The sequence below is a fragment of the Oryctolagus cuniculus genome, chromosome 6 (genome assembly GCF_964237555.1).
Source record: "Oryctolagus cuniculus chromosome 6, mOryCun1.1, whole genome shotgun sequence".
In the NCBI taxonomy this organism is placed as follows: Eukaryota; Metazoa; Chordata; class Mammalia; order Lagomorpha; family Leporidae; genus Oryctolagus; species Oryctolagus cuniculus.
This window is the reverse complement of record NC_091437.1, coordinates 40,443,919-40,458,456: the sequence shown is the minus strand read 5'-3', so window position 1 is coordinate 40,458,456 and position 14,538 is coordinate 40,443,919. Positions and strand designations below refer to the sequence as shown.

The 14,538-nt window shown below is 40.5% G+C and overlaps 1 protein-coding gene and 1 long non-coding RNA gene across 3 annotated transcripts in view; one reads left to right on the top strand and one right to left on the bottom strand.

Moving 5' to 3' along the window:
* LOC138850202 (uncharacterized) overlaps positions 1-14,538 on the top strand; it is a 162,484-nt gene that overhangs the window by 10,847 nt on the left and 137,099 nt on the right. The window lies entirely within an intron of this gene.
* The window catches only part of GRIA1 (glutamate ionotropic receptor AMPA type subunit 1), a 321,742-nt gene that overhangs the window by 306,672 nt on the left and 532 nt on the right, over positions 1-14,538 (bottom strand). For both annotated transcript variants that reach the window (XM_002710325.5, XM_002710324.5), the window contains exon 2: positions 11,664-11,801. In XM_002710325.5, the coding sequence (XP_002710371.1) occupies positions 11,664-11,801 (138 nt within the window). The remainder of the gene's footprint in view (positions 1-11,663; positions 11,802-14,538) is intronic.

Here is a 14,538-nt window from a genome sequence, read left to right as displayed (position 1 = left end):
TACCGTCCCTCCCACCCACCACCCTCCCCTTTCCCACTCCCTCTCCCCTTCCATTCACATCAAGATTCATTTTCGATTATCTTAGTATACAGAAGATCAGCTTAGTATACCTTAAGTAAGGATTTCAACAGTTTGTTCCCACACAGAAACATAAAGTGAAAAATAATAGATGATTTTTTTTTAAATGATGATGAAATCAGATCAGACCTATTGTCATGTTTAATCCCAGTGAGAGTCAAGTTGGGAATTGATAGTTTCTTTTCTTTTTTTTTTTTTTTTAACAGAAGATCAGTTTAGTGTACATTAAGTAAAGATTTCAACAGTTTGCACCCCCATAGAAACACAAAGTGAAATATACTGTTTGAGTACTCGTTATAGCATTAAGCCTCAGTGTACAGCACATTAAGGACAGAGATCCTACATGAGGAGTAAGTGCACAGTGACTCCTGTTGTTGACTTTACAAATTGACACTCCTGTTTATGGCATCAGTAATCTCCCTATGCACCAGTCATGAGTTTCCAAGGCTATGGAAGCCCCTTGAGTTCTCCGACTCTTATTTTGTTTAGACAAGGTCATAGTCAAAGTGGAGGTTCTCTCCTCCCTTCAGAGAAAGGCACCTCCCTCTTTGAAGACCTGTTCTTTCCACTGGGATCTCACTCACAGAGATTTCCATTTTTTGATATTAGCACCTTGACTTTATTTGTGGAAATTACTTTTCCCCCTTATGCATTTCTTAAGGCCAAGGACACATTTTGAAGAATGTTTTGTTAGGCAATTTTGTTAGTGTTTAAACACCACACAGTATACTCACACAAAACTAAATGGCATAGCCTACTACATATGCTTTGATATGGTACATAACATTGTATATATGGTTTGGTCATTGAAAGAAATATTATCAAGTCCATGACTGTATTTTGTGTTGGCTGATTTAAATCAACAGTCAGTCACTTAGTTCTTCTAATCACTTAAGCTTAAGAATGATCATTAGATTAGGCTAACCAAAAACCATAATATCCTGCCCACTGTGTCATATTCAGAAATGAGTAGGATGTCCTGGTTTTTATTCAGTAACCACATGCCTAGGACTTTTGTGGAAATACTGGGAAAGAGAACTGCCCTTTCCAGTGGACTGCGAGCTGGACAGGTAAAGGCTGACAGTGCTAGGATCTTATGTGTGCTACATGCTTATCTGAGAGTAAGGCCAGTCAGGAGAAAAGCTAGAGTACATGCCTCAGCTCTGATGACATCATTCAAGTCCTTTAATCCAACTGTATGGGTACCTGAACTCAAAACTTTCCAGTTAGTCGGATTTCTGTCACCTACCCCCCAGGATTCTTGAGTGTCACTCTTAAATGAAGTTGTTCCTTTGTCCCTATAAACAGTGGTTTTTTTTTTTTTTTTTTAAGCCAACAACACCCTATGACCCACATATTTGATTCATTTTTATGGACTGAATCATAAATGAGAAGAGATACTTTCAGATTTAGTGTTGCAACATATTTGGATTTAGGATAAACTTAGCCTTAAGATTTCAGTTTCTCCATCCACATTCATAGATAATGACCACCCTCAAAGGAAAATACTAAAGATTAATTAGTCACATTGTACTTAGGGTACATTTATGTTAATGGATAGGAAGCCTGGATAATTACATTATCCTGTATTTGCCTAGCACTTCTGATTTTTTCCATTTCTTTCATGTTAGTTCATGGTATTTGCTTGTTTTAATAATTTTCACCTTGTATTGTACATCTGGAAACTAAACTGGAAATAAAACTTTCAAGATCATATTATAACTCATTGTCAGAGCTGGCATTGAACAAGTTATATCAAATTCTGCATATGCTAATGTTCTATTGGTCTAGAAAGCTCTTAAAATCAAAATAAAATAGACAAAAAATCAGAATAATCATAACTTTTTAAGAAAAACATTCAAAAAACTAGATATATAATAAATGGCTTAAATTAAGGTACATATGTACAGTTGGAATGATTGCTTTTAGGAATGTGTCACTGTAAAAGAATTACAGTTGTTACAGTAAGTTAAGAATACTCTAAGACATTAAATAAATATATTAATTTTTAAATTGATAGATTGATAAAAAGTTTATCTCTAGTACTGTATGTACACAAGTTTGTGTTCCCATGACTTTCTAAATACATATATTACTTTTGTACACAAAATAAAAGCTATGAACAAAAAGTTCATTTCTATCCTAGAGATTCTACAGAATGAAACTCACTGAAACAGGCTTCACCATTGGGTGTCAATTTCATTAGCCTCCAACTGCGTCATTAACTCCAGTGTTGCCTGCATCCTCTGAGTCCTGGGCCTGTCAATACCTTGGGCTTCCCTGTGCTCTAACAGCAGGCAGGGACACACCAAAGACGCAAGCGCAGTCAGGGGCAGAGGGAGAATTCCAGTAACCTCAGTGCCTGGCACACGTTGACCACAGCTTGCATGAAGCACCACAGGCAGCTTGAAAGGGCAGAGGGTTGTGTGACAAAGGCAGCCTGATCAGTGCAGGCTGATGTAAAAACAGGCATGCTGCTGGCATGGGAGGGGAACTCCTGGCAGTCCACAGGGTGATGAAAGCCCCTGCAACCTGTAGGTATTTAGGCACTGAAAGAGAAAACTCAAATGAGGACTGCTCCCCTGTCTCCCTCCAAGAGCTCCATTTCTTCACTTGTGAAAGGAGGAGAATAAAAGCGCCCACCTCATGGCACTTTGCTATATGGAAAGTTGATTTGAAACCCATTGTCTTTGGCCCCTCTTGGAGTAATCACATACGTTTGATGTCATTATTACCATCTTTTGAAAGAAACCGAGGTTCAAAAGAGGAAAATAGACGTGTACGAGCCGTACAAGGCTCATGCATCAATGGCAAAACCAGGTCTTGGAGCTGCAATCCTTCACTTAGAAAGTGGAACTTTATACCTTATTTAGGACCCTTCATGAAAATAGTCCAGAAGGAACTGGAGTGAGCTTTCAGTATGACTTACACCTGTTTTTCACCATCACTTTCCAGCTACACAATAATCGCCATCCATAGGAATTTACAACACAGACTGCTGGAACTCTCAAAGCTCATAATATCAAAGCATTACTGTTGTACAAAGCAATAAATCAGGTTTATTCTCATCATTGCAACTGCTGTTATATGATCTGCACCATTCATTCATTCATTCATTCCTTTAACTAGCATGACTGAACACTTCTGTGGTAGAGGCTATTATGGCAAGCTGAAGAAAACAAGGCCACTGACCTCAAGTTGCTTAGTGCAGTTGGGCATATAGGACAAGAGTCTGAATGACTAAAACCTAGAGCTAAATGCGACAATTGCTATAGAGAAGTATAAAGGGCCAAGGGGCCAAGAAGGCCATTAACATGAGAAAGCAAGGCAGGCTCAGTGGAAGAACTGAAATAAGAGCTAGTACTGACCAGAAGGACAAAATTTCAACAGCAAGATATTGAAGGAGCAGTTTGTGGATGCAAGTAGGAGGCATAACAGTGTGGATGTTAGGACCACTGAGTCATCTGGTTTGACCAGAGATTGCAATTTCAGTTTCGTGTGTGACTTCCCTGTTGATGAAATAAATGGGGGCTCTAGATGATTCCCTGATTCATACAGCCTTGGCAGATGTCCAGGCCTGGTGCCGGATAAGTGATTTCCACAAACACCCATGGATACCCACAGATCCACATAGAACCACAGCTCATCCCTTCACCCAGCCATTAGCTTCCCCCTTCCCTGTCCCTCTGCTCATCTGCTAAACTTCATCCCAAATTGGTTTCAAGAATGAAAGAGCAAAGGCCATTGCCATGGAAGACTCAAATCTCCGGGGAATGTGAATGTGGCAAAGTGTTCTCAAGCATCTGGTTCCTGGTAAGAGAACAGAACTCTACACAGGGCATTTCTCTGCTGAAAAATCTCTCAGTCAGTTTCCAACAGCTCTTAGGCCACAGACCAAAATCTGTAATGGGGCCTTGCAGGCCTGGTCCTTGCCTCCTTCTCTAGTCCACATTCTCCCAATATCTTGCCCTACCAGGCCTCTGCCAGGGAGGCTTCTTCTAGAATATTCTCCCTGATCCCTACACTACATTGACCAAAGTCTTCATTTCTCAGCTTCAACAGCAACTCACTGCTGTCCAGAGCTGGGTCGTTTATTATAGATCATGGTCCTTTCTTATAGATCGCTTATCAGAACCTCTAGTGATACACTCGTTTGCATATCCCTTACTAGTTGGTAAAAGCTCCAGGAGCACAAGGCTGCTTTCTGTTTTGTCCATAATTGTAAGCATTCAGTAATATGTGTGAAATAGTGAATGAATGTGCCTGAGGCCCATAGTCCCACAGTAGGTATAATACTCCTATATTTGCATATAAAATGTGGCCTGGCTGTTCAAGCTGGTGGGGGTAGGAGATGGTTCAGAACGTTCTTTAAATTCCCATTTAGTTACGAGACCCCACCCCGACCAAAGCCTGGAGAGGTTTTTTCCCCCTGGATTTGTTCATATTCTCTCAGCTTAGCATATAATAGCTTTAGAATGACCTTTGGTGATCATGAGCTTCATTTTATAAATAAGCATGAGAGGGGTGTGTTTCTCCAAAGTCACACTTACCAATTCAAGAAGGTAATCCAGCATTCGATTTCATATCTTCAAATAATAATTGACCATACTTTTCACTGCACTGAATCTTACATACTTACATATGTTCTTCCTGTCTGTACTCTACCTACCTTTTTGAATTCAACTCAAATGCTCTTGTTTTAGGAAGACTAGATTCCTCCAAGCAGGAGTTTCCCTTCCTCCCCCGAATAAGTACAAGAGATAAAAGGCTATTCCTTAAACCAGCTCACACCTATTTCCTCAATAAGAAACTGAGCCCCTTAAAGGGAGACTCAGTGTCTAATACATTTTATTTTCTTCAATCCCTAGTGAAATGCATTGTTACGGCAAATGGATTTCATGTCTGCATCAGCTTGAGCAACATGTAGTCACAGCTTAGAATGCTGTGTTGAGAAGGAGTTTGAGGTCGTATGTAGATTCAGTGGGAGAGAATTTTGTAATAATAAATTCTGTCTGCTGTGATGGTGCATATATCCCATAGAAGGCCATGATAAACATGTTTCAAATGAATGAATGAACAGATAAATTAATCTTATTAGTTTTCCATATCCTGAGCATCTGGGAAGGAGTGGTAATGTCACTCCCCTCATCAGAGGTTTTTAAATTAGAGAATGATATACAAATACTTTTCTATACAGAAAAGCTGCTGATCACTGTTATTATTTGAACATAATTTGAGTCCCAAACTCATGGAGATACTAAACCTTGTAAGTCATAATTGAGAAGGTAAAAACTTAACCCAATTATTGTGTTTAGGTGATAGTTGTCATGGGCAGGTCCTTAGGGCATTGGGAGCATATGCTTGAGAGATAATTTTCATGATATGGCTGGCTATAAAAGCCTGAGTCGGGCCCCACCATTCTGAGTCCACTGCATAGCTCACAGCATGATGGTTCCCCCACGCAGTCTCCACTATTGTCATATCCCAGCCTCATCAGATGTTCAAACCAGTGATCTTGGACTGTGAACTTCCAAAAGCCATAAGCCTAAATAAATCTCCTTCCGTCATAAGCAGCTTAACTTAGATATTTTGATATAGTGATGAAATGTTGACCAATATAATCAATATTATAATAAGAAACAAGATTCAACCTAGAAAAAGGTTTTCACTTGAGCATCTTAATGTGAGGACACAGGCAAAGATAGAAGAGTTAAACTCATGTTGTAACATCAGCCAGAGAACTTTAATCACTTGCTATTAAACTGAGAGCATAATGCAGTTGCAGATGACAAACTCTGAACTCTCTACCTCATGAAAACAAGCATGTGCAATGGTGGTTGAGGGGAGTAGGGGAGGAATACTGTGATTTTACCCACTCAAAATAATCTCCTGTCATTCTACCATGAGCATATGCTTGACCCTTCAGTGGTTGTTCAAGTTTTTCCTTCCCCAATAACTCAGTAAGTCTTCATTATCTACAGCCAAAGCTTCTTCCATGGAAGTCTTAGTTTTAATCCTAAACCATATCTTTCCTAGGTAACTTCTACTCTTGGGCTCTTTCTCTGCGATTTCACTTTTTTTGTGTTCATATAGTCACAAATCTTCAAAAGCAGAAAGTTTGTTGAGTTTAGGAGTGCCAAAAACTGGCTCCAAATCCTAGTTTAGTCTCTTAGTGCAAAATATGAAGACATAATCTTAGTAACATTGTCTATAAAATGGGCAAAATAACTTTTAGAGATTGCTATAAAATATAAATAAGACAGCATTTTGAAAGTATATTGTATACCATAGGTCTTCAAAATAATCCTTGTTTACCCACCACCAACCACTGGGGTGGGGAACCTTTATTTTGCCAAGGGCCAATTGAATGTAACATCATTTGCAGGCCATAGAACATTTCCATATTAAAAATTTGCCTGCTATAGATTTATTACATTTCAAGTCCAACCTGTGGTCGCCTTGGCAGGCCCAGACCAAATGACTTCACACTCCCTACATGATCTATGGGCTGGATATTTTCCACCCCTGCTAGACAAACTAATTTTGAGACCAATAGTTACAATTCTTTTATGTTCTTTACTCTTTGTTACAGGGAGAATAATATATATTATAATGATATAATGATCGATGCTACAGGATATAAATCACAAGTGAACAGGTTGTCCTTCTTACAGGATGGGCCAATCAACATAGTATGTTTATACTGGCTCTATGTATCGCAGGAAGTAAAGACAACTTTGATAAACTTAAGAGATTATACTTTAAAGAGAGTAGCACCTCTCAGTTCTAACAGGAGATGAACAGGAATGTGGATCCAGTGTTGCTTAATGCCCTAAGTTTGTTTCAAAAGAGCCAGAAATCTTGATTTGTGTGCCAAATTTTGACAAATATTGTGCAGGTCAAATAAAACAAGTCTGCCTGTTGACTTAGTTTGGACTGTTCATTTGCAACTCTGAAAATGATGAGTGATACTCAGACAAGAGCTAAGAGGCCATCTGTCTGTTGCTAGTGCCAGAGTCTTGTTAGAATGCCCCTGAGCTTCCCAACTAGGTCCACAACAGAGGAAACCTCACAGTAATTAAGGATGCTACTCGACACCTGATCATCACTTAAGCTCCCAGCATCTTTATGTTGTGTGATTTCCTGGCTCCTGAAGACAGTTATTCATTTGTATTAGGGGGACTACCAGATGTTCTCAGCAATGCCAAACTATAGAAATGTGGGGACTTATGGTGCAAGCAGTTCCTGTTCTGATGGTAGAACAAACCTGTACCTCTTTGAAGGCATAACCACAGCAAACACTGCAGGACAACTCAAACAAGCTATGTAATTTCAACACTTTCAGGAAGCAGCAGACAAATTGGAGAAATGGGTCAGATGGGAAGGAGGACATCCAGATGGGCTTCTCTCTGTTCCATCCCAGCAAATTGAGTACATAGACCTGGGTCCCATTGTTACCAGATGTATTGAAATTGTAGGAGAGGCAAGATACGCAAGTTTGTATGAAACTGTATGATTCTTAAATAGTAAGTGGGCTCACAATATCCACCTCTGATGCTGTACTGGCTTGTTGGTCACTTGGCAACCTTTGTGCAGCATTTGATAAATGGCAAATGAGAAGTCCACCATGGGGGCTCCCTTGGAATCTCACCAAGGCAACAACAATGTAAAGTGTCTTCTGTGCTTTTGTGTGTGCTGTTCCCTCTGCTTGGAAAGTACTATCTCTCCCACCTTCGGGTTCCCTCACCTGGTCTTTGAAAACTTCCATTTACACCTGAGACTCACTTCAACCAAAACCCTCCCATTGGCCAACTCCCCTCCTCTTGGCATCTCTACACTCCATGCAAATTACTGCTGTAGGACTTAGAACATTGCATTTTAATTTTCTCCTGACAGGACAGTCTGCTCCTTTAGGGATAAAGTCCTCCAGGGCAAGAGAATGTGTCTTACTTTTCTCTGCATATCTGGCATTTAACATCATGCCAGAGATTGGTTAAGAACTCAGAAATGCTTGCTGGAGGAATGGAATAATTTTTAAAGAGTTTCTCAAAGTGTGATCCTCATACTAACTACTGCAGAATTCCTCCCGGGTCTGCTCTTGAATATTCTGATTCAGGGAGTAGAGAGTCCATCCTGAGTCTTGCTTTAATCAAACTCCCTGGAAGCATTTTATATGCAGTGAAGTTGAAGGACCTGCAGGTCAAACTGTGGGCTCTATCAGCAAAGTGACTCTGTTGTCTTCCTTGCTCCTGATATTCCTAGCATCTGGCACATGGCTGGCATGAAGTAAGCTTTAGGCATGTGTTTATTAAATGAATAAATGGATGAAAGAATGAGAAGGTAAGAATTAAGTTGCAACAATGTTCCTTATACCTTTAATATGAACCCCAATAGGCATCTCATTCATTCCTTTATTTGCACTTACCACAAAAGCATTGAGATAGGCCAGAGAGCTGGTTAGCACATAATTTCTCTATGAAGAGATTTCCCCGCCCTATCCTTACAGACTTGAAAGACCACTCAGAGAATATCCCAAGCCATATGATTGTTGATTTAATGACTTCACTCTTTAATAATGGTGAACAAAGAAACCAAGAAAGATTGAATGCCAAGAGGATACCAGACTCTCAACTTGACCAGTGGTGTTTATGATTCCTGTCTTCCATTTTCCATACTCTATAACCACTACTCTTCCTTTTTAATCCCATTGCTAACACGTCTAGCAGAAATAGTTCCTCTGCCTTCCCTTCTCTACCCTCTGGTGGAGGGATAATGAATAGCAAAATAGGGGAAAAATGACAGCAGACATATGGGAAAAGGTAGGATTGAGATCATTCATTTATGGTAACTTCTGATTTCAAAACAGCACATGCAATTAAAACTGAACAAGGCATTTTTCTTGTTTAAATAATTAAGCCATTATGACCAGAACTTCTCTGCTCCCTTGACCTCTTTTACTCAATAAATTGAGACAGATGTAAGATTGGTTTTTCCAAACCAGTGGGTGACAATGAGCATAACCTTAAAGTGTTCCCTAGCCCCACACAAAAATTAATAGATATTCTTCCAGTAAGCAGGAATTATGGTGCCACCATTTCCACCCAAATTGCCCAGTGCTCCAACTGATCTTGGAATTAAAAGAAAGCAAAGGTCTAAGCACAAAATGACATTATTGCTTTTCAGATTATCTGTACACCAGTGTCCCCCATTAGATTGTAAGTTATCTGAAAACAAAGACATTTTATCATCTCTACATTCCAATCCATCTCAGTTTATGGCTTTGAAGAAACATTTTAAAAATTATCAAATTAACAAGGTGGGAACTCAAGAAAAACTGTACACTGGTGTATAGAAGGCATCAAGTTCAAGAATCCAGATCCATTTGATCCAAGTCCACTGACCACAAGAAAGAGCATTCCCTGTACCATATTTCTTCCTCCCTGATAAATAGCCAACAATTTCATTAGAGATCATGTCTTAGGCTGTGATAATAACACAGAAGCAGCATCCTTTGCCTTATAACTTTTCTTCCTACTTTTGTCTTTTATTGTATTGTCCTGCCAGTCAGCATCTTGACATTGGAGAGTAGTTAACATCCTTTTCCACCAAGCTCTGCCGTAGACATTTCTTAACAGAATGAGTAAGTACACATGCCAGCTATTATTAATTCCTCTTGATTCTCTAAGCAAGTAATCCTTCTTGAGTAATGAACTTCTTTGAGAGAATGACAAAAGCTAAGGAATATCACAAAGCTGTGGAGCCTTTCCCTGGGAAATATATTAGTACACAGTTGATTTATAGATAAATTGATAACCACACCCAAATTCTCCATTCATAGACCCTACTCTAAACTATCAAAAGGAATGAAAGGTTATCTAATAGCTAAATACTTTCTCAGTGGTATTCTAACTTCTCAAGAAGATGGTTTCATCAAAACAATCATTCAAGAATTAAGTCTCAGTTCTTTTTTAAGTTTGGTGGGTAACAGAGTAGATAAGATTTTCTACTTCAGCATTATTACAATGCAGAACGGCTGTTTTGTTTATTGAGTGAGCCACACCTGTGCAAAATCATAGATACAAATGAAATACTAAGTTTCTGCTCTTATTTTCTTTATCCAATCTCTGCCTTCCAGGACCCCTGACAATTCCCTCCTTGGGTGTATCACTGTAGTTGATTGATTAGTGCATTTATCTCAGTGCCCAGGGAGTCACAGACCCACATTTACTTCCTGGGTGACCTTGGGCATGTTACAAAACCTGTTGCTGACTCAGTTTTCTCTTCTCTAAAAGGAAGATAACAGAGCGCTGTTCAAAGCTCCTGTGGGCTAACACATGAAAAGCAATTAGTGCATTGCATGGGCTGTAGTCAGTGCTTAATAAATGGAAATGAATGTTACTCTAAGAGTCTAAAAAGCACTTATCATCATTCTTGATACATGGCAAGTCCTCAAAAAGTGAAATCTAATATATTCTTGAAATTCATAGAAACACTATCTTAAAAGTGGTCTTAAGGAAAGGGAAAATCTTGGATTTTTATTTTGAGACTTAAAAAGCATGTTCAGCTTAAACTGTTGAGAGAATCCTTGTAAGAATATAAGGAAAAGATGAAGGAAATACATTCTGTCCCTTCAATCATCCACAACTCAGCAGAAGGACCCAAGTCAACAGTGGCTCACAAATCCTGTGGTCCCCTTTTCATACAGTTGTGGGCCTCAAATTGTTCTTACCCACTTAGCCTGCACTTCCCTGCCAAAAATTTCTACTTGAACTTAATCCCTGGAGGTGAAGTTTCTCTTTTTTTTCTACTGATTAATTTTTATGCTTTCATCTGACATAAAATGAAAATCCTACAACGACATAGGTTCTTTTTCAGTCCTAGTTTCCAGAAAAAAAATCTATATTCTTCGTTTTTTCCTCCCCATTTTTATAATGCATTCAATTCTGATGTCAGAGGTTTAGCTTTCCCTTCTCCTGCTTGAGGTCATTTCTGTTTTACTTTATGCTCAAAGGCTGTCTTACAACCTATATCATGAGCAATCAATCACTCCAAGACCATGTTGGAAATAATCAAGGCACCAGGTTTCAATAATTATTGATCACTTCCAAAAATGGGAACCCAGCTATACAATTTCCCTTCTACTCTTTCTTATCAAGCTACAGGGCCATTTACTTTCTCCTTTTAGCCTTAGACTAGAAATTTCTTAAGCATTTAAAATCACATTCTCCAAAAGTCAGAACCTTTAGTTCTACATCTCTCAGAAGTTTCCTATGTGTGAAATCCTCTCAACACAACCAGAAAACCTTAGTGAGGTAGGAGAGAAGCAGTCAACCTAAGTGCCCATCATGCTGGCATTTAAAGTTGGCTGATGGTGAAAAAGCAAACCCCTCCCATGAAGCATTGCAGGATCTAAAATACCAACTGCTGGAATCACTCAAAAGGCTCTTGAAATTTTTCTTGGAGGGTTTTCTCTTATGAAGACGAATGACAAGTCAAGTCGTTTTTGCAACACCACCACCTCCCCACAGGCCCTCCTTTCACAGTTGTAGCAGGAAGAAATCTCAGAAATAGAAGCAATTACTTACATCTATAGGTCATCTCAAAGCTGTCACTGATGTTCACAATATCAATCTGGGGAAGCAGCTTTGGGGGCTCTGTGAGTTGTGACAAAGCAAATCTAAAAGCGGCATGTTCCTGTGATTGCTGGTTTGGAAATAATCCCCCTATGAGGAAAGAAAAATGCGACATGGTATTTGGACTAGAGACAGGTTTTGGTTCAACAGCCCACCCTAAATGAGCCCCTTTCTTTTCCCTATACCACACTCAGTCGTTATGGCCTTCAGTGGGAGGGGTAAGAGTTGGAGAGACTCAACAGGATGGAGAGGTTTAAACTTCTACAGATGAGTTTTTATGTGATAAGGCCCCCTGATGTCTATCCGTCTGCTCAAACATTGGACTGATTGTGCACCCCACACCTCAGCTAAGGTCAGAGAAAAGAGGAGACTGGCGGCATTTGTCTCCTTCTTCTCTCTCACGAACCACGTGGGAGGCCTATGCTCTTGCATACACATGGAGCCTCACTGTGTCAGAGTTGCCTTGTGTGGGCCCCAGCTTTCACCCCAGAGCCTTACAGGAAGTAGGGGCTGATAAATGTTGCAGAGTGGCTGAAATCTAGCTCTGTGACCCTATGGGCTTCTCCAGAACTATAATCATTTATTTCGATACTTTTGGCCTTGGTACTGCCAAGGTTTCAGTGCAATTCAACAACTTTATTGCTCCTAAGTTTTATTCTTCATTTCCTCTGAAAACTCTTGAATTTGTGCAAATAGTGTGTTTCTGTTTCTCTCACCACTCCTGATCCCAGCTACCCAGGAATGGCTTGTTACATAAGGGGTTACTATTGTGTGTTTGCATGATAGATTTTGCTTTTCAAGGATGTGGGGTCTTAAGAATGTCAACAGAATATGAATGCTCCATTCAATGAGAAAGCACTTGAAAGGTGCCTGCCACAGCTCCTGTTCTAAGAAACGAGTACATGGCTTACACTTGTATTTACTATGGCCACATAAACAAATAAACTTCGGTAAATGAAAGTCAGCTATTTTCAGAGATTTAACTGGAATGAATGTTTACACCAAAGTTTATCTCATGTCCAGTGGGAATCATGGTCCCAATAGAATGCACTCCTAAGTTCTTATACAGTGGACACATATTTGTTTTTTAGAACCAGTAAATAAAAGTCAAGTTGGTTTTAAATATGATGAAAAATCTGCAGCAATAAATGAGCAAACATTCCATTTACACATATACAAAACACTCCCAAGCCTTCATACCCATGGTGATACACACAGATATATTTGGCGAGAGCAAGTGCAGATATCACTAGACAAGCATTTACAGTCACTGAAGTATTGGCCATATATAAGTACAAGCATAAACAATGCTACAGGTAAGAGTGATGTCCACATGTATATATACCTCCATTTTAAACAGTAACAAGAAAAAATAATTCTGCTTCTGATGTTTCATCCTCCCTCCCAGATGACCACACCCCAAACACTTCTCTGCCCCTTCCTCCTTGTCCACAATGAATGAAAGAGAAGGGGTGGGGAGGTATGAAGCTACAGGCTGGGCTGCAAGGCAAGTGTCTTGCAAAGGCAGGAAGTTTTGCGTGTAAGGCACTAGCACACATGTACCTATGCACTTGTGAATGTAGCTTAACAGGTGTCAAGAAACAAAGCAAGTTCCTCCATGGCCATTCCAACTACCTTGGGAGCCAGCTTGTTAGGCCGAAAGAGACAGGTATTGCAACACATGTGTGCCTGAGAAAATGCCAACTTCCCCATATTCTCCCACAGACACATCCCACCCAGCAACACACACACACACAGAGAAGACAAACTACCAGCACTGGGAACTTTCCCTAGGAGACCTGCCTCGCTATAAGCGGAAAAAAGAAGAAACTAAGCCAAGCAAGGTGCCTTTAGGCAAAACAGTTCCCTGATTCCAGGACACTGGCAGCACTGATATGCTGGTCACACTGAAGCCCCAGTCCCTTGTGGGCATGCTTTGCTATCGATGTCACTGCTCCTGTTTGTTTTGCTTTTCCCCTGTATTAGGAGTAGCAATATTTGCTAGCTCGCCTATGAATGCGAGGGGTGTAGGTGGAGGTTAGAAGCCCAAAAACTGAGAAAGGGAAATGGGGACCAAACAGCACGAGCATGTTGAAACCTGCCTCCAAGTTGACAGGAGGGAGCCCAGTGTTGAGGACAGCAAACAGGAAGGGGAAAGGAACATGTGTGTATGTGTTTGTGTGTGTGTAAAAGAAAGGCAGTCTCTGTGGACAGGAGATCTAAGAGGATGGCTGATTGAAAGGAAGGAGAAAAGGCTGGCTAGGAAGTTCTAGGTTGGGGAGAGTGGAGACCACCAGTTCAGCATGGCAGACAGCAAAGAGAAGGCAGCTAGAGACCAGAGCTAGAGAGAGCCCCCTTGCCTTCCAGGGGGGGCCTCTGGCATTATTTCAGTGGCTGCAATAAACCCAGCACCCATCACTCCTTCTTTTAGAGGGTCTCTTTCTCCTCCTCTAGAGAACAAGAAATCACTGCCTCCATCAACTGAATAGATATGTGCATATCTAATATGGAATCACACACGTAAATACACACAGCATACATATTTATATAAATAAGTGAAGCCAAGCACCGTCAACCAAGCAACAGAGTTAACTCCTTAAACACCCACCACCCCATTCCATGCCACAGCCTGCTGCTTCTCCTCCGAAGCGTGATTCCTCCATTTCACATGCTTCTGTCGGGAGTGTGAGTGGTGTGCATGTGTACCTGTGTGTGTGTGTGTGTGTGTGTGTGCAGGTGGGGGGATGGTGGTAAACACTTCTCCCTCTGTCCCTCATGCGATCCAGAGAAGCCCCCCTCCCCTCGCTGGCAGCCTAAGTCTTTCTCC